The 19,135-nt window shown below is 43.1% G+C and overlaps 1 protein-coding gene across 3 annotated transcripts; it reads left to right on the top strand.

Moving 5' to 3' along the window:
* The first annotated feature begins 4,896 nt into the window (after positions 1 to 4,896).
* LOC147606451 (uncharacterized) lies at positions 4,897 to 16,088 on the top strand. 3 transcript variants are annotated; one of them, XM_086791839.1, is made up of 5 exons: positions 4,897 to 5,837; positions 11,794 to 11,912; positions 14,504 to 14,634; positions 14,752 to 15,543; positions 15,663 to 16,088. In XM_086791839.1, the coding sequence occupies exons 1-5, from the start codon at positions 5,626 to 5,628 to the stop codon at positions 15,720 to 15,722; spliced, it is 1,314 nt and encodes a 437-aa protein (XP_086647965.1). In that variant the 5' UTR covers positions 4,897 to 5,625; the 3' UTR covers positions 15,723 to 16,088. The 3 variants fall into 3 exon arrangements, with proteins under 3 accessions (XP_086647965.1, XP_086647967.1, XP_086647966.1); XM_086791840.1 differs by having other exon boundaries at positions 4,898 to 5,837; positions 14,507 to 14,634; XM_086791841.1 differs by lacking the exon at positions 11,794 to 11,912 and having other exon boundaries at positions 14,507 to 14,634.
* The last annotated feature ends 3,047 nt before the right edge of the window (positions 16,089 to 19,135 follow it).

The raw sequence follows: 19,135 nt of genomic DNA, 5'->3' as shown, positions 1-19,135 counted from the left end.
GCTTCACATGACCAAGGCGCTTACGTCATATGTCAATATCTACAATGACACCTATCCCATGTGCAAGCATGCGGCTTCCTTCACCTTAGGCATAGTAATATCCAAAGTAAACATTTTGCCATTTCTATTACCCTTTTGTAACCAAGAGGCATTGATTTTTATAGTTTTCCACAAAACACCTTTGAGTATTGAACTTGCGAACCTATGCTCTAACACAAACTAGGTTTTTTGTAAAATTAGAAACATGAAGTATATCTGCTAGGTACTTCATTTTTTCATCTTACATAGACAATGACACTTCACCGACATGCGTAATGGGGTATACAATATTATCACATGTTTCCATATACCCTGGTTTTATCATTTTCTACATATCTCTAAACCACTTACCATAACTGGTCGTGTGGCTACAAGCGCCATAATCCACATACCAAATATCTCCCGATCTTGACACATATCCTATCATGGAACTGAGCATGTGCTACATCACGAATAGCTATTCACTTCTGTCTCATCACCATGTTTACTTGATGATGGATGGTTTCCTTGCTGCAACTTATATTTTTGATATTATTCTGCTTTTTATACTAGCCCCTTTGTACGTGTCCTCATTTGCCCAGAGTAATAGCACACTATGCTATTTGCATTTTGATTTCTTTACCAACCACCCAACCCCTGTAGCCTCCTCTACCTCTCTAGATTGGCCTCTTCTAGCTGTTTGTACATTAGATTCATGTTGTTATTGCTACCCATGATTTTTGTCTCCAAAAAGGCCTAAACCTTACCCTCTAGATGATGATCTACCTCTAGCTCTACTTATATTTGAGTAGAAGGCATGCTCATATGATTTTCTAGAGGATGAACCTTCCCTAAATTCATCTCCTCATGGATGAGGACAGCAATCAGTTCCTGAAAATCAGGAAAGCTCTCTTGAACTCTAATTGAGGTTTGAAAGTGGCTGTATTCCTTGCTAATACCATTCAAGGTCACAGACACCATATCATCGTCATCTACTGGTGATCCAATAGAAGCAAGGGTATCTACAAGTCCTTTAACCTTTATCGAGTAATCATTTATACTTAGCTTCCCTTTGGTCACATTATGCAACTCCTGCTTTAGCTACATCTTCTGAGCATGAGTGTTTATATAATACATCTTCACCAAGGTGTCCTAAACCTTCTTAGGCATTTGTGCATCCTATATATGCATTTTAGAGTTTGCCACACTGATAGATAATTAGCATAGCACCTTTCTGGCTCTTTTATACCATGATTATATGCTTATTCTTGCACCTGTTGTTGTAGGGAGGGATTTTCTTTAGTAATCTCTGGCTCTTTTATACCATGCTTTATATGCTTATGCTTGCACGTGTTGTAGGGTGGGATTTTCTTTATCGAGTAATCATTTATACTTAGCTTCCCTTTGGTTACATTATGCTGCTCTTGATTTAGCTACATCTTCTGAGCTTGAGTGTTTATATTATACATCTTCACCAAGGTGTCCTAAGCCTTCTTAGGCATTTTTGCATCCTATATATGCATTTTAGAGTCTGCCGCACACTAATAGATAATTAGCATAGCACCTTTCTGGCTCTTTTATACCATGCATGCTTTATATGCTTATGCTTGCACCTGTTGTAGGGTGGGATTTCCTTCAGTAATCTGTGGCTCCTTCTCATCACCTACAACAATGAACTCCTAATATCCTTTTCTCATAAGAAAATTAATCATCTTGAACTTCCATGCTTGGAAGTTATTCTTGTCTAGCTTCTCGGTCGTCACAATCTGGGATGATAGACTGTCAGTAGAGCAGACATGATTACCTACATTAACTTACCAAATAGTGCTTACAATTACTTATGTACTTACAACAAACTTTGTAATCTTCAACATAGCGATACCATACACCTGTTATACTATAAGTGTATATGGAATAGTCACAAACGTACATCCACCAACAACCTATAAATCTCAGATTCTCTGTATAGACTATCTTGTAACTAAATTTTTGCTATAGCTTTTCTCCGACCCAAAATTGGGTATACATAGTCAAAATCGACTCTTTCATAGAGTGCCTGTGTGTGTAAAAAATGTGAAGAGCTAAAATAGGGCCTGAAATGCCCCAAAACGTGCTAAATTACAGTTAGCATAATTAACTACATACATTAGGATCTTCTTCCTTCACCCAAGAGTGCCTCAATCTGAGACATTGACATTCTTGTCTATTTGTAGCTCTCATAGCTACCCAAAGGATGTTTCTCCAAAATCAAAGAGGTAAAGAGATGGAATGACTCTTACTTTTGTACCGCTTCCTTTGCATGCCTCTTACTTGCCTCTTGAGCCCTTCACATGAACCAATGCTCTGATACAATGAGAAGAATATGGGGGAGAAGATGACCTTGTGCTCCTTTTATAAGTAAACATAGATACATAAGAGTAGACAAGCATACAAGAGACATGGATGGCTGAATTTTCTTCTCTTCTCTTCTCTTCTCTTCTCTACAACAAGGTTTTTTACCATGGCCATCCAAGTGTGAACATATACCTTAGGGTTAGCTACGTATATAACAACCTCATTCACAATTTACCTTAGGGTTAGCTACGTATATAACAACCTCATTCACAATTTACCTTAGGGTTAGCTATGTATATACAACCTCATTCACAATTTAGGATGCCATGTCACTTGCCACTCTTGTAGCCCAAATTGTCCATCCACATTATCAAATCCATTCACTACTTTGACTTACAATGTGCACATGTCTATCCATTTTAGTTCCACCCATTTATATTTATCCACGTATATCAACCTTTTTACCAATGTACCATATAAATCATGTGGGAGAACCCTTGTCTCCCCTCACATCCAAATCACAACTACACATGAGTGAAATCTTGTCACTCATACTACACACACAAACCTGACATTTGAACATAAAATATGGACATTCTTGCCTTTAGTCTTGTTTGATTGTGAGGTGCCATAATTGGAATGCAATTTAAGTTTCCCTTCCAATGCATGTGGTTTTTTAGTGTTTCTACTATTTATGTAACACCCATATTTAGAGGAGGTGACCTTGGAATGTCTTCGAGCTTTGAGTGGACCTTATATACATAGTATGGAGGTGACTTCGGAATGTCTTGGAGCCTTGAGTGGACCTTATAGTATGGAGTTATACACTTCTACGAGGTGCATCATCCCTCAAGTTTTGAAACAATTATTTGAATATAGTATCTTCATTTTATGTTGTGGTTGTAACTATGTCTTCTCTTTTAATTTATAAATAGTTATTTTCATATGTGGAGACTCTACTTTTATATTCAAATGTCTTATGAACTTAAAATCCATAATACAATAGATGTGTGGCTTGTTATGAGATGTTTTGGACTCTTATTGTGGTTTTCGAATGTGTATTCATGTATAGATATTTGAACTAATTATGGTTTTCGAATGTGTATTCATGTATAGATATTTGAACTAATTATGGAAAGAATCATTTATGACTTTTAAATTTCCTCATATGTATGAAAATGTAGAGTTAGCAAGTTTATATCTTCAACTATAACAGATAATATGTAGACATTTTCTTTAGACTGTAATGATTTTTAGTATCTCCAAGCCCACGAAGTTTTGTTCTCTATGATAGTAATGTCATGAAAGAAAATAGTATTTTAGAAGGTATATATTTTTGGGATGCTAGATGTTGGATTTTTATAGCAAACACATGTGGCACAACACCCCTTCATTTGTTATCGTTAGACTATAATGATTTTTGTACCTCCTAGTCCAATAATTTTTATTCTCCTACCCCTTCATTTGTTATAGCTAGACTTATACCACATTTTCGTTAGACTTAATACCTCCTAGTCCACCAATTTTTATTCTCTATGATAGTAATGACTTTAATATACGTACACACACACACACACACACATGTATGTATGTATGTATTTTGGGTCATGGTACACCACCAAACTAGTGCGTACCAATCCAACGTCTCATCTCCCACGCCCATGAGAATCATAGATGGCTGCTGCCACTCAAAAACCCACCATGGGACTCGCTTGCATTTGCACAACATACTACCAAGTTATTTTTTCACCACCACTGCCTCTTCACCCACGGTTGCTAGCTCACTCACGTAACCACCCTCCACTCGAGCTTCACATCCATATCAAGTTCAATGAACCATTTTAGATCACACTAGGTTCGAAGCATAGAGGAAGAAACTTTGTTTCACCTAACATGTGTCCCTACTTATTACGATTAAAGTCTTAGAGTCGATCCATAATCGGATTTTAGTACAAAGGTTTTTATGATTATGACTTATGAGGGCTGCCAACAAGCCCTTGGAAATTCAAGCGAGTGGGCGCGTATATCCAGAATGAAGGTTCTAAAACCGTATATGAGCTAAAGGTTTTTATTTTTATTTTTTTGGGAACAATAGTTATATATTTTAATATTAACAAAGGCATCCCTTTACAAAAACTCCTCCTCCATCCCTTCTTTTAGTTACATCAGATTTTGAAGCCTACAAACCACTCCAAACATTCAGAGATCGTGTGATTCACTATTAAGTAATCTTACCATCTTACCACCTTTCATCTTCCCAGACAAAAGAAGACAATATGTATGGGTTCGAAATTAATTATCAAATGGTGGACAAAAAGGTTATTAAAACTTTAGAGAAACAATAACTTGTAAGGCTACAACGATTAATTAATAGGCCCCTATAGTTTGAGGTAGAGATATAAAAGATTTAACATGTAAACAGAAAGGGATAGATGATAGAGGAGAGCCCTTTGTGAGGTAGATACTATAGACAGGTCAAATGTATTAAAGAAAGGATTGGGTGGGGCCTGGGCGTGTGTGTGTTGCGTGCCGCTGATGTTTCGATCTACAGTCTTTTGCTGCTACGGTAGCTACCATGCGCTTCTGCTGTTTGTGTCTGCAAACAGTCTTTCCTGCACTTTTGCTACCTGGCGATCGAATTGGGTGATCTCCAGTTTCCCTAATTTTGAGAAAATTTGAGAGAGAGAGAGAGAGAGAGAGAGAGAGAGAGAGAGAGATGGAAAAGCTTTGGTTGCCTGCAAGCGAGCTCTTCTGCACGTTCTGCGAGGAAACTGAATTGGGTGATCTCCATAGTACCCTAATGTGAGAAAATCGAGAGAGAGAGAGAGAGAGAGAGAGAGAGAGAGAGAGAGAGAGAGAGAGAGCAATATGATGGAAGAAGCTTTGGTCCTGCAAGTATTGCAAAGCGATCTCTTCTGCACGTTCTGCGAGGAAACCTAGTTGGGTGATCTCCATAGTACCCTAATTTTGAGAAAATTGGAGAGAGAGAGAGAGAGAGAGAGAGAGAGAGAGTAATATGATGGAAGAAGCTTTGGTTGTGTGTGCCTGCAAGTATTGCAAAGCGATCTCTTCTGCATATTCTGCGACCTCCATAGTATCCTAATTTGAGAAAATTGGAGAGAGAGAGAGAGAGAGATCTCCATAGTACCCTAATTTGAGAAAGTTGGGGAGAGAGAGAGAGAGAGAGACATCTCCATATTACCCTAGTTTGAGAAAATTGGAGAGAGAGAGAGAGAGAGAGAGAGAGAGAGAGAGAGAGATCTCCAGATTGCTATGGCTGCCTCGAGCTCTAGCTCCTGCAAGTCCGTCACCTCAAACGATGCCAAGGCAAGTGAGATGCAGATTTCAAATCCCGTTCGGAGAGACCGCGGCAGTGCCATCGCCTCAGCAGAATTGTGTGCCTGTGATACATTCTGTGATTCTCTGCAGCGAAACATCCTTCCTGACTTTAATCAACCTGCCCAGCATCGCCCAGGAGGTACTCGGTAAGTGGCTCCCAGCCATTTCTCTTAGCCTTAGTTGTACAATCATTTTTTTATAAAAGAAAGCTTAAAGATGAACTGCAGAATGGGTGGAGAGGTACCCTGAAGCTACTCTAAAGTATCATGGTAGGGCCTTAGGATTAGAGGAGGTAATTACATGGCATAGAACCTTTGTAAGGGCCAGGTTGGGCGACCGGCCCAGCTGCACAATGCGTGCCTCAATGCTCGTTCTGGGACGTTATGGTTGTTGGGAGTAGGCCACATCAGACCCTTGGAAGGCTTTCCCAGGGCGTATTCTTCTGCTGTAGCCATGTCAGCCATAGTTCATATCATACTCATATGATTGGTGAAGCAAACGTTAGCTAATGTATGGTAAAATTGTGTGGCCTATCATTCTTGCTTTTTTAAAAATTAAAAAAAATTAAAAATTTGAGACTTTTTTTTGCTGAAATTGACATTGTGGCTGGTCTGCACCCTAAAGGTGTCAGAATATGTAGCGGAGATGAAGACAAAATCTGAGAACACAAGAGCAAGTGCACTGCAGAAAAATACAGCAATAGAGAAGGAGAGAAAGAGAGGCGTGTAACTCTGCTATATATACACAAGAAAATCCCGAAGATTGAATACTGCAAGTGTGGAAGCAAGGTGCCATATTATATGGCCCCTATAATCTAGTCGACCAGCAGGAAGGACAGCCGACAGCAACATAGGAACACCTGACCTGCTGAACTCCAGTCGGCCATCACACGTGTGAAGTCGGCCAGCAGCAGAGAGAAGCATGGAGCAGCAAAACCAGTCGGCCATCACCTGGATCACTCCAAGAACCACAAGACAGCCTCCCACACGTGGTAAAAATAGGGAAAAATATGGAGAGTGGGGAAAAATGAGAAAACACCTAATCCAGACAGGCACACCCACAACAAAGGCCCTGGTGTAAATATACAGACAGGAGATGACTGCTAACACCCCCCCTCTCAGCTCCTGGATGTGGAACCAACCCCAGGGAGTTGGAGTGCCGTCGGAGCATAGCCTGAGGTAGAGACTTCGTGAAGAGGTCCGCCGCATTGTCCTCCGTCGAACAATAAAGAAGCAAGATGTCACTAGCCAAGATCTTCTCACGTACAAAGTGATATTGTATCTCTATGTGCTTGGTCCGGGCATGGAAGACCGGGTTCCGAGCAATAGCTATATAGCTCTGGTTATCACACCGGATGACTGTGGGCTCCTTTTGTGGAAACCCAATCTCGCCAAGCAACCTCCGTATCCACACAACCTCTCTAGCAGCACCACAAGCAGCCCGGTACTCTCTCTGTCGATGATAAGGCAATAGTTGGCTGCCTCTTACTGCTCCATGAAACCGCTGCTAAGCCGAGGGTAAAACTGTAGCCTAATGTGGATCTCCTCGTGTCTGGATCTCCTCCCCAATCTGAGTCACTCTATCCTTGGAGTCTGACTCCATCCATCAATCCCCCTCCTGTGTAGAAGAGTCCAAGATCCTTCGTACCCTGCAAAACCGCAAGATCCGTAATCTTACGGCGTCTGCATGAATGAGCTCAATAGCCCCATGGAAAAGCTCAAGTCCAATCTGGTGTTTAGCAACCAGATCAATGAACCAACCAGCTTCCGGTACAGAGAGGCATCAACTGGCTCACAAGGATCATTCACTGTCAACTTTGTGTTCGGGTCCATAGGCGACGTAATAGGCTTGCAGTTCTCCATCCCAAAGGCCTCAAGCAACTCATGAACATACCGTTGGTGATAGACAAAAAACCCCCTCTGGGTCTGCCAGATCTCCAATCCCAAAAAGAAGTGGAGTAAGCCTAAGTCGATCATCTCAAACTCCTTTGACAAGGCAGCCTTCGTCACTCCAATGTGCTCCACATGACCGCCGGTGAGAATGAGATCATCCACATAAAGGATAATTAACGTAACCATGCCGCGTTCCCGAAAGAGATACAGGTTGGGATCTGCAACCGATCTCCGAAATCCAGTCCGGATAAAGAAGGAATCAATCTTCTGATTCCAAGCCCTGGGAGCCTGTTTAAGACCATACAAGGCCTTCCTTAACTTGTAAACCATCCCTTCTGATCCTGGAACCACAAAGCCTGGAGGCTGCTCAACATACACTTTCTCATGCAGGTCACCATTAAGGAACGCAGATTTGGCATCCATCTGATACACACGCCACCTCTGAGAAGAAGCAAGGGCAAGAATGGTCCGAATCCTCATAGTCGATGCCTGGCCGCCGCTGAGCATAACCCTTGGCCACGAGTTTGGCTTTGTGTTTGTCCACCGACCCATCCAATGCATATTTGGTCTTAAAGACCCACTTGACACCAATGACTGACCGTTTTGACGGCCTCGGTACCAACTCCCAAGTGTTGTTCTTCTCGATGGCATCCAATTCCACCTGCATGGCTTTCCTCCAAGTATCCTGTGCAAGGGACGGAAGTGGGCTCTTTGTCCCGCATGATACGAGACATCAAAGCATAGTACCAACTCCCAAGTCTTGTTCTTCTCGATGGCATCCAGTTCCACCTGCATGGCTTTCCTCCAAGTATCCTGTGCAAGGGACGGAAGTGGGCTCTTTGTCCCGCATGATACGAGACATCAAAGCATAGTTTACCTGTAAAAGCTCTGCTGAATGACTTTTGTCATGGACTCTGTGCGATCTTCGAGGTCCGTCCTCTGGGGTCCATTCGGAGGGAAGCTCCGTGACACCTGACTCCCAAAGGATGTCCACTAACCACCTGGGTACTCGAACAGAACGCAGAGCCTCCTGCTGCTGCGGGGGCTCAACGCTAGCTGCGGGCTCAACCTCCTGAACTATCTGTGGTTGTCCAGCTAGAAAAATAGACTGGGAATCATCATCAAAATCCTCTGGTCTCAAAGAAGTGGCGGCTCATCAACAGTGGAAACCGGAACATGCTCATCAAAGACCACATCCCTGTTGACAACAATCTCATTCCTCTCTGGATCAAACAACCTGTATCCCTTGCAAAGAGAGTTATATCCCACAAATATAAGCTCTTGGGACTTGGAGTCGAGCTTCCCCCTCTGCTTCTTCGGAATGTGTACATACGCATCGCTCCCAAACACACGGAAATGGGAGACATCAAGTTTCCTACCAAAGTATGCCTCAAAGGGAGTCATGTTAGGTACTGAAGTCGTCGGAGACCGGTTGAGGATATGGACAGCCGTAGCCGTAGCCTCTCCCGAAAGTGGACGAGGAAGATCACGATGCTCCAGCATGTCCTCGCCATCTCCAACGCAGTCCTGTTCTTGGGTTCTACCACTCCATTCTCTGATGGCGAACCTGTATTGGCCAGTTCCCTCTTGATGCCATGATGTGCACAAAATCTCACGAAAGCATTTGAAGAGAATTCACCTCCTTTATCAGCTCGGAGAGTCTTTACCTACAATCCAGACTCTTTCTCCACCACCATCACATGCCACTCCTTGAACCAAGCAAAGGCTTGGTCCTTCTGAGAAAGGAAATAAACCCATGTGAATTTGGAACAATCATCGAGCAGCAGCATGAAATATAGAGATCCTCCCAAGGATAGTGTCTGCATAGGTCCACACAAGTTAGTGTGAACCAACTCCAGCGGTTTCGAAGCCCGCCTGGAAGCTTGCTTCGGAAAGGATTCCTTGTGTTGCTTACCACATATGCAAGAACTGCAACGTCCTTGCCTGCTGCCAACATCTGGCAAGCCAATCACCATCTGGTCCCGGAAAGCTCGCTGCAACGCATCCACATTTAAGTGGCCAAACCAAAAGTGCCACAAGTCACCAACCTGAGAACGTGTCAATGAGAAGAGTGCAGAGAGTTTGTAGATACCATTCTCCACGCTGCCTTCCCAAACAACTTGGCCAGTCTCGCGGTCCCGTAGAGCAATTGAATGCTCCTCAAATTCCACTCAGAAGCCAGTCTTGCATACCTCATGCACTGACAATAGATGAAAACCAAGTGCTGGGACGTAAATGACCAGTTATTGGCAATGGGTGCTGCTTTGTCCTCTGCTAAGCTGGTTGCACTTATCCTCACCAAGCTTCCCCCCGGCTATGATGTGATTTCTCGATCTTTGAGGTGCCAGGTCACATCCACTCCATTGGATTTTGATGATCTTAGCTCCCTACTCTTCCGTCCTTGTTTCACAGGGTAAGTTGAAGGTGTCTCTCAACAGTTCTGACTAGGCACTTTCCACAGTTCAGAAGAAAGATCGGAGTCGTTGCTTCTCTTGTGGAAAGAGAGGACATTTGTCCAAGGATTGTTTGTCCAAGAAGAAGGACAAGACCAAGGGCAAGTCTTCATCTCAAAGAAAGGTCAACGACACAACACACAACAGGGATACAGATTCTTCTAGTACCACTTCTAGGGCTACCAGGGCGCTTCCGACTCAGGAGGACCCAGATGGTGTACTTCTCTAGTATACATGCAGTTTTTCCCATGTGCTTCCAGCCAGAGGAGGCTTGTGGGCAAGAGGGGGTTGATTACGGCTCCACTTATTGGTGCATGGGAACCATGATTCGGAGTTTCGAGCATTAGACATCTGGCAAGACATGGTTATCTTTTGTGTAGCAAAGATTATGAACTTGATCTGTTCCGAGTTCATTGTTCGAGGCTTTTGGGATGTGATGTGTTTTCCGTTCACTATTGGGGATTATGGGCGCGGTGTGTCCAGCAATTCATCATCTATTCTTGGAGTTCACTGCACACTTGTGTGGAAATTCGTTGCCAAGCAAAGTTCCTTGCTGTTTGTGGTGGCATTTTTGTTTCGAGGAAACAGGTTGGCGGGTGCTCTCTCCAAGGTGATTCCAGTATTCGCGGTGTTGGAGGGTCCATGGTTGCATCTTCATCAACTTATCTTCTTTAGACTCTTGCACACAGTGAGTGGTGTTAGAATTGTGCATCTCAATGTTATGGGACTCTTGCCTATTTATTGGGCATTTATCTATTTTTCCCTTGATTTAGGTGGTCGTGGAGCAGTTGGCCAGTTCATCATATCACTATATAAGAGCCTCTCATATTCACTTGTAATCATCCATTCCTTTGCACAAGTTCAACATCTCTTACTGGCTAATTGCCATTGTAAAGCCTATTGCTAATATAAAAGGTGATCTTGTCCACAAGCTGTCTCTACTCTCTCTCTTGTTCAATTTATGCTTCCGTCTATGCATTCTCCAACAGCCTATGCCATATAAAACACAATCATTTCACACAATGGCCTACCTGTGCAACTCCTCCTAAACAAAGTGACAAGGAGTTACATAGCCTGGCCATGCAACAGTTCAATAGTTATGGATTCCCACAAACACAAAAGTCAATTCCGGAAGGATTCCCTAGTAGTTTGCTCAGGAGTCTTATGCAACATGTTGGCAGCACTTCTCAAGTTCAGGATTTAGCAGCTTTGGGGATAATGGCAATCACCATAGGCTTAAAGGATTACTCTCAAGGAAGTTCAGCTCAATTTGCTTCAAGAGGAGATGTGGAGGCAAATCTACAGTTCTAGAAGATGTGTAAACCAAGGAAAGGGGTGCGAGGGCTCCGAAAATGTTTAACCCTTTGGATTATTGCAGTTCATAGAAAAGAATGTTGAATGCTTACATTGAAGCATTGCTGAAGATTGCAAGTGAATGACCAAAACAGTTTCTACATAGTGCGTTTAACCCTTTGGATTATTGCAGTTCATAGAAAAGAATGTTGAATGCTTACATTGAAGCATTGCTGAAGATTGCAAGTGAATGACCAAAACAGTTTCTACATAGTGCGTTTTATAAAGTTGTCATGTTACTTTTCTAAAAAACATTTGTGTGTATTTTTCATGAGTACGAATGAATTTCATACATTTTATGTTTTATTCTTCATTTGATTGTGACTGGTTGGAGTTTTTATAAAGGTATAATTGGAATCAAGCTCATGGATGATCATTGAAAGGAGCTGACTTTTATTGTGTAGTACTGGTGGGTGCAATGCAAGGGATACTGTATCCGTCAGGAAAATCAATAAGGCAGATCGGGAGAAGATGCGAAGAGATCGCGTAAATGAGCAGCTACTTGAGCTAGCTGGTGCACTCGGTAAGTTTATACAGAAAGACAATTTCTCTACTTCAAAATATTCATGCGTGATGTAGGTCAAAACAGGACCATTGTAAAAGCTTTTGTAAAAGAAATGAATAGGTGAATGTAACATGGAGGTTAAAAGCCTTGTAAAGCATGCTGCACTATTGAGCTTTGTTCAAGTGCTCCTCAGCTAACTCATCCTCTGTCGATGCAATGGCGTTTGAAAAGCAGTTGAGAACTATCTTTTGAGGTCTAGATTGTGACCCCTCCATTCCATGGAAAATATTAGTAATTCTGTATTTGTTTTGGCTGGCTCTGTGGTTGGTGCCTTCTGTAGGCTCTCTTAGATCTCTTGTTGTTAGTGGGTTTGGTCAACAAAGTCCCATTTCAGTGTGCCTTGGTGTGAGCTCTGTTCGGTCGTCTTGGTCCGCCCAATTCATTATGGAATGTGTATTTACAGTCACACGTTAGCCAATAGAACCCTCAAAACATTAACTAGGGCCAAGGGTAATAATTCTTGCAAAACCCATACGAGACATCTATTAGGCCATAAACAGAACCATGCACACACCCACGGGTTTCCCAGGCGTCTTTGTGCCTGTGGATATTCACATGCAATAAATACGAGGCAATGACCAGAAAACAAATTGAAGCACGCAATATCATGCCCAGATAAATATGCTTTATGCAAAAATGCACTGTTGTTTTGGTCCCGTCTTTCAAGCTTGTATCAAATAGTTTACCAAGCAAGGGGATCATGCTGGTGACATTCGCTCCGGCTTCTATATAGTTGTCCTTGAAAGAGTCCTTGTGCCCTATGACTTTCTTGCCTTAGTGGGACTAGCTTTCATGGCTGCACATCTCTTTGCCTCATTGGTTGCTGGTCTAGCTAATGAGGCAAAGAGATTGTACCTGCTGGAAACATCCCTAGAAGCATTGCCTCTCCAGGCATGGCAAAGAATGCCCCCTCATCAATCTTACTTGTGCTGCTGGTTCCATATGGAATTTTGGGAGAAAGAGTAGCACATTTTTAAATGTTATATGCCATTTCCCCCATAGCTTGGGTGGAAGACCATAACCTTGGTTTTTCAAATATTCTAGGAGTGTTATGCATTCAAATGGGGCAAGACTTTCTATTGAGTCTAATCATGTGGCAGAAGTAGCACCTATATTCTTGACGGTACTCCCAGTTCGTTTTAGACTTCCTCTGCCTTTTGGATTGGGGTCATGGTTGGCTTTCGTTACTGCGGCAGACTTGGAGCTAGAAGCCCCATGTGCCTCAGGTTAGGCTTGAGAAGATCCTTGGGATTGTGCCTTGCGGCTGCCAAATTAGAGCAGTTTTGACACATTGACTCGGGGATTCTCTGACTTTGTGTGAAGAGGAGAAGGGGGAGCTGGGGACTACACCAGGCAGAAGGGGGAGCAGGGTGATGGCGAGAGGGAACAGGTGAAGGCGATGATGGCAGGGCAGCATGAGGTGGAGGGCAATGGCAGAGGGCAGCGTGAGGCTGGCGATGGTGAGGTTGGGTGTGCAGAAGGGGGGGCAATCTCTTTTTCTCTCTATTGCTTGCAAAAGTCAATCTGTAAGTCTTCTTGGTTACTTTTGGTGCAAGCAAGTGTGAAAGGGACCTAGCAATAATGGGGACAAGTATTCTTGCCCACAAGTTACAATAAATAAGGTCAATCGTGCCTTGACTCCGTGTCTATTCGAATTGTTCTTGTAATTAGGATTGATTAGCCTTCTAATCAGCGTGTATTAGGGATTTATCCAGCACGCTTCGGCACACATAGCACCAGGGCTCACATCATGTGTAGTGCTCATGACGGTGTACTCTGCACAAGTATGTCAATGTGGCACCCTAGTGCAGTCGGTGGGTGGCAAGCTTTTAGAGCTTTGAAGATTGAAAGAGAGGTGAGCTAGTTCAGATATCCTTCTCATGTGATCTTATGCAGTACACATAAGGAGCAGTTATCAAAAGACCAGCCTTATTTTGGGGACAAGCTTCGGGTAACCTAGTCCATTTGAAAATGTCTTAGATGGTGTGACGCCAACAATTGACCGCAGGCTGACCAGGTGTGACGCATTTAGGAGCCCAACAACGCAGAGTGGATTTGCCTTGTACTATGGGAGGTCACCCAAGGTCTTTCATGCCATGAAACTGAAAGAATGTTTTGGGCTTGGTCTAGTCTCTGGTGAGGAACTAGTTTGTTTGGATTTGACCTGCAAGAAAAAGCGGAATTGACGTCTCCTACACTGGTCTGTCACAATCATCATTAGCCCCGTGTACCTGGTAAGTTGTGGCAATCCCCTCTGCCAGCCAAACACGTCTCTGCAGAGAACACTGAGGTCTCGGTTGCCTGTCATCCTGCCTAGCTCCATCAGAGCTGCCTCCCCATGACTGGGGAGGCAGTTGATCTGCCAGGCTTCTGTAGCAGCTCCTTGTTTCCCAAAATGGAATGGCATGCCAAGTGCCGTTCCCTACCTCCAATGTTTTCCTGAAGACTACCTAGCGTAGTCTCTTATTTTACAATGTATATGTTGCAACACCCACATCCTGATAGCAGCCATCTTGATGCCATTGTTTGCATTGAATTGTGATTGTCAGCAGACCCCGATAGGCCGAAGAATGATAAATCTACCATCCTTGGTGATACCATCCAGGCTTTGAAAGATCGAATGACAGAAGTTGAGCATCTAAGGACAGAGCAGACCTTACTTTCAGATGAATCACATGATGTATGCTCTTTTCTTTTTTCTGAGTTCATTATATTTAAAAAGACAGTCACGAGCATTCGTCTGAAAATTTCTCAGAAAAGAGAACTGTTTTTTTTTTCATTCTTAATGCCTGTGCAGTTGTCTCGAGAGAAGAAAGAACTGCAGGATGAAAAATCACAGCTCAAATCCAGAGTTGAGAGGCTCCAATGCCAACTGCAGCAGCAAATGCATGCAATGTATTTGTGGATGACAACGGATCCTGCTGCCATGATGGGTGCTGGATCTTTTCGGTATCCTGTCACACCATTACCACATGGCACAATTGATGTTGACTCTCGGCCACGACCATCACTTATGCATGGGCAAATGCAGCTTCCTTTTGTGGCGCCACCGCCCAGTCCTTATGTCCCAGTGCCCCTTCTGCCAGGCTCCATGGGTGTGCACCCAGCATTTCAAGCTCATCACGGGTATGGTGGTAGGGCCACTCCATATTTTCCATATCCATTTAATTTCTCACATGGTCCTAGCCAAGGCGAAGTACCTTCCGCTCAAATTCCACCTGCTATCCAGTCAGTTTCAGGATACCCTGTGCAGCTCCACCACAATCCCTTTATTCGTCCTGTGCAAGCTCTTTCTCAAACTGCTGCCTATCATCAAGCATATGCTCCTGCTTTCTCATTCATACCACCTCCGATTCCAGGAAACCATTATGCATCTGATGCAGGGCTAGTGTTGGGTGCCAACGTGACTTCATCTTGCCACTTTGAGCAAGACTCTGATTCAGGCTCTTCCAAGCCATGCAATCATGACAATTGTGCAGATTCCATGCAACATGTTCAAACTGCATTACAGCTACAGACCCCTGCACCTCACTTCACTGCCCAGCTTGAGCAGAACCAGCAAGTTTTTGAAAGTCTGGACCAAATCGAGGCAAGATTTCCATTCAAAAGGGTTGCATTGCTTAAATCTACTGCTTCCGTGCTAAATTCTTTAGTAGCGTAAACTTGTCATCTCGATAACGTCTATTTATTCCACTTACTCTTAAGCAGGAGCAAAGAATTGTGATGGAAAGAGAAGACAGTTTGGCAATGGGCTCTGCCAACCCCTAGTGAGTGAAGGCACGTGGTAATGACAGTAGCAGCAGCTGCTGCTGCAAGTGGGGTTTTATCTCCCATTTCAGCCATGTGGATGCATATCCATTCCAATGAATCCCACATATGACAAGGTTGTACAACAATGTTAAATATTGCTAGGGTTTAGCTTCTCATATTTTCCTTTATAAAGGCTATGAAGAGGGCCTTTGGTAGACGCCACCAAGGTGTCTACGTTTACGTTTTTTAGATGATCTACAGTATGATTCTTCAGGCCATTGTAACCTTTAAAGGTTGCTTCTTACAATGTATTGGTTCCTTGTAACATACAGAGGTTGGCTTGTATAATGCAAACAAGATTTTAGGTTTAGAAAACTCTCAAAAGTGCTTCAAGTCTAATGATCTAGAAGTGCACAGTGACTTTGCATGTGTGTGGACAGGTGTAGACCATGTTTAGTGGCAAAGCAATAGTCACTTGGTGCAAAAGATTAAGAAATGCAAGAAATGTTTGGTGTCAACAAGCATGCTTTGGCTCTCATGAATATGTGATTGGAACCACAGGAATAATATAGACATGACACGATGGAAGAACATGATTGATGGGAAGGACATGATACGATTTACACCATCTTGTAGGAAATTCAAAAAAGGTGTCTAAAAATGAGTAGGGTGGACTGGTGGCATCAAAGGCTAACAAGGTTGAGGGGCACTACTGGCTTCATCTGTATTTCTGTCAAGCATGGCAAGGTCTGCTTAATTAATATAATGTCTACACTTTAAAAGGTATAATTCCCCTATTAAATTTGTGCTGCTTGCAAAGAAGCTGAATAATAACTGATTGAATCATTTAAAACACATGGGATGAGATCTCTAAGTCATGATTACGAGCGGTGGCCAACCTTGCAAGTCAATTCGTGGTTGGAGTAAAGAGGATTAAAAGCCATGTTAATGTGACTCTTCACTATTAGTGGTGGAAAGATTGGACCTTGGGCGATTGACTTTGAGCTTGCCAAACCCTACATCAGATACATCTTTCCTTACTCACAATAGCTCATCACCTGTAATATATTTGAATCTCTAATGGCATGTCCAATGGGACAAAGATACCTAGCAAAAAAGGCTAATATGCATATGGAGTTTGCGCACCCGATCGAGGGGTAATGGTTTCTTTTGGTGAGAATGTTTGGGGGCAAGGAGTGTACCATATATGAAGCTTGTATTGTTTTGGAGGGTATTTCCAACATTTGAACCATTCTTGGTATGGATTTAAAAAGATCCAAAGAGAAGGTTATGAATTTCCGTAGTAGTAGGCCTAGTTGGGCATAAACAATATCTCAAGTTCACACCACAATGAATTCAATCAGTAAGAAAGACCCCTGACTACCAACTCCTTGATAATTTCCATGAAACCTTCATTGTCCATCCACACTAGTATTTTTCATAGCATTACTGTCTTTGTCAATCATATGGAATGATAAACATATAGTAACTCCAATCAAGATGAAAAATATGATGGCCTAGCGGTAAGGGCTCTCGCCCTACACCACGACAGATGGGTTCAATACCCGCCCCCTTCTCCTGTATGCCTAATGGCATGCGATTCGTCATTTTTGTCTCTAAAATAACCCTCGCGATTTTTTTTTAAAAAAAAAAGAGAAAGAAAAAAGAAAAATATGTGTAGTATGAGAAATAAGAGGCTTCCATTGGGTTCTTTACTCAAAGTGGAATTGTGTTATAGAGGTTTAGCTATAGATCACGGAGAGGTCCAAGTTCCATAGCTTAGGAAGGACACAATATATCTAAAGGAGGCGCCAATCTTAGAGCGTAGCAAGGCTTAGTGAAGGGGGAATTGATTTCAGACAACGAACCCAGTAGGCTTCACCTCTTGCCTATGACAGTTCCACCATGAGGGCAGCATGGAGAGAGAGTTTAAAGCATACAGAAGGGAGAGGCGAGAGTATAATACATATACGTTGAGGAGTTAATCACTTTGAAAGGATCACCTATCACGTTAACATCACCCATGACACGGCCTTTAAGTTTTGAGCTGTTTTATAACACAGGTAAGTTTGTCTATTACAGAGGAGGAGCTCGCTACGGTTGTTCTTATTGTCTTCCCGCGAGCTTGGCTTTTGGGCTTCCAAGAAATGCGATGGAAGATATTACGATGGACATGACAGTCGAGGAGGAGCTCGACTATGACACACTAAAGATCAAGAAGGTCCGACTGGAAAGAGAATTGAAAGAGATCAATAAACAGCTGGACAGAGGAGGTAGCAGTAACAAAAGAACTAGCTCTCAAATGGATAGAGGTGAGAGGGTTCAGGAAGACCTTGCGGATAAAGGTTATAGTGCTCTCAAGAAAACTCTTGTGGTTGCTGAGGAGGCGATCACAGTAACTATTCCTCCGGCACTCATCAAGAAACAATTGGCCTTGCAAGCAAGTTTAACATTTGATCTTTGGGTTTAGTGGAAGGACCCCAAACAGATACGAACTAGTGCAATGGCTGCAGGGACCTCAGTTATTACTGGCGCATGGAGGTGCAGTGGAAAGTGCTAATTTCCTTGGAAAGGGCTTCTTCTAGGGCCTCTCAGGAGGGCTAATGAGGAAATGCAGCAAGGCAGCTGAATCCTTGGAATGGGGTGAAACAGTTCGCTATTTTAAGAACTCCATAGCCCATTGGTCCCCGTGGCTTACTAAAGCGGGAGGGAGCTATTCTAAAGAGAAATAGCCCCGAAGGTCAATAACAAAGGTCTCTCAGTAATTGGCCAGCTATGGGACCCAAATTCTCTTTGCTGGATGGAAGTTGAGCAAATAGTAGAGCTATTTAATCTCAGCTTGTATGAAAGGATTCTGGTCAGCAGAGTTCTACAAGTCCTAAGTGCATTCCTAGGCCCAGCAGGAGAGGGAGGACTTGATTAGAAAGCCTGGCAGTGGCCCAAGGAGAGGAAGTTTGTGCAACCGCTAGCAAAGCAAATATACGACAATCTCCTATATGATCCCAATTAGTATTTACCCCTTAACAAAATATGGGGGGTCAGCTGCTCAGAGAGAAAATGGGCTTGGTGCTCCGAAGCTCTTTGGAGCTGTAAAGCACCAAGCTACATGAAAGTTTTCATCTGGAAGGTGCTTTGGGGGGGGGCAATCCCAACTGGGGTCAAAGTAAAAGCTAGAGGGTTAGGTACAGACACCTGTTCAGGATGTAGAATAGCAATAGAGGATCCGCTCCATCTGTTCTGGAATTGCCCTGCAACAAGGGATCTAGCTAGCAAAGTATGTAAGTGGATAAAGAGAACATGGAGGCTTTCCCTCTTAAAGTAATTGACCTGATCCTAGGGAGCATCTATACTCAAAATACTACTATGGCATCAATTGTACAGTGGTCAGGTTTTTCTACCTAAAACAGGTCTGGATGTCACGAAATGTAAGA

The sequence above is a fragment of the Cibotium barometz genome, chromosome 57 (genome assembly GCF_041138505.1).
Source record: "Cibotium barometz isolate CiBa-2024 chromosome 57, ASM4113850v1, whole genome shotgun sequence".
NCBI classification, from domain to species: Eukaryota; Viridiplantae; Streptophyta; class Polypodiopsida; order Cyatheales; family Cibotiaceae; genus Cibotium; species Cibotium barometz.
Note: the sequence above shows the minus strand (reverse complement) of the source record. Positions and strands in the feature narration are given on the sequence as shown.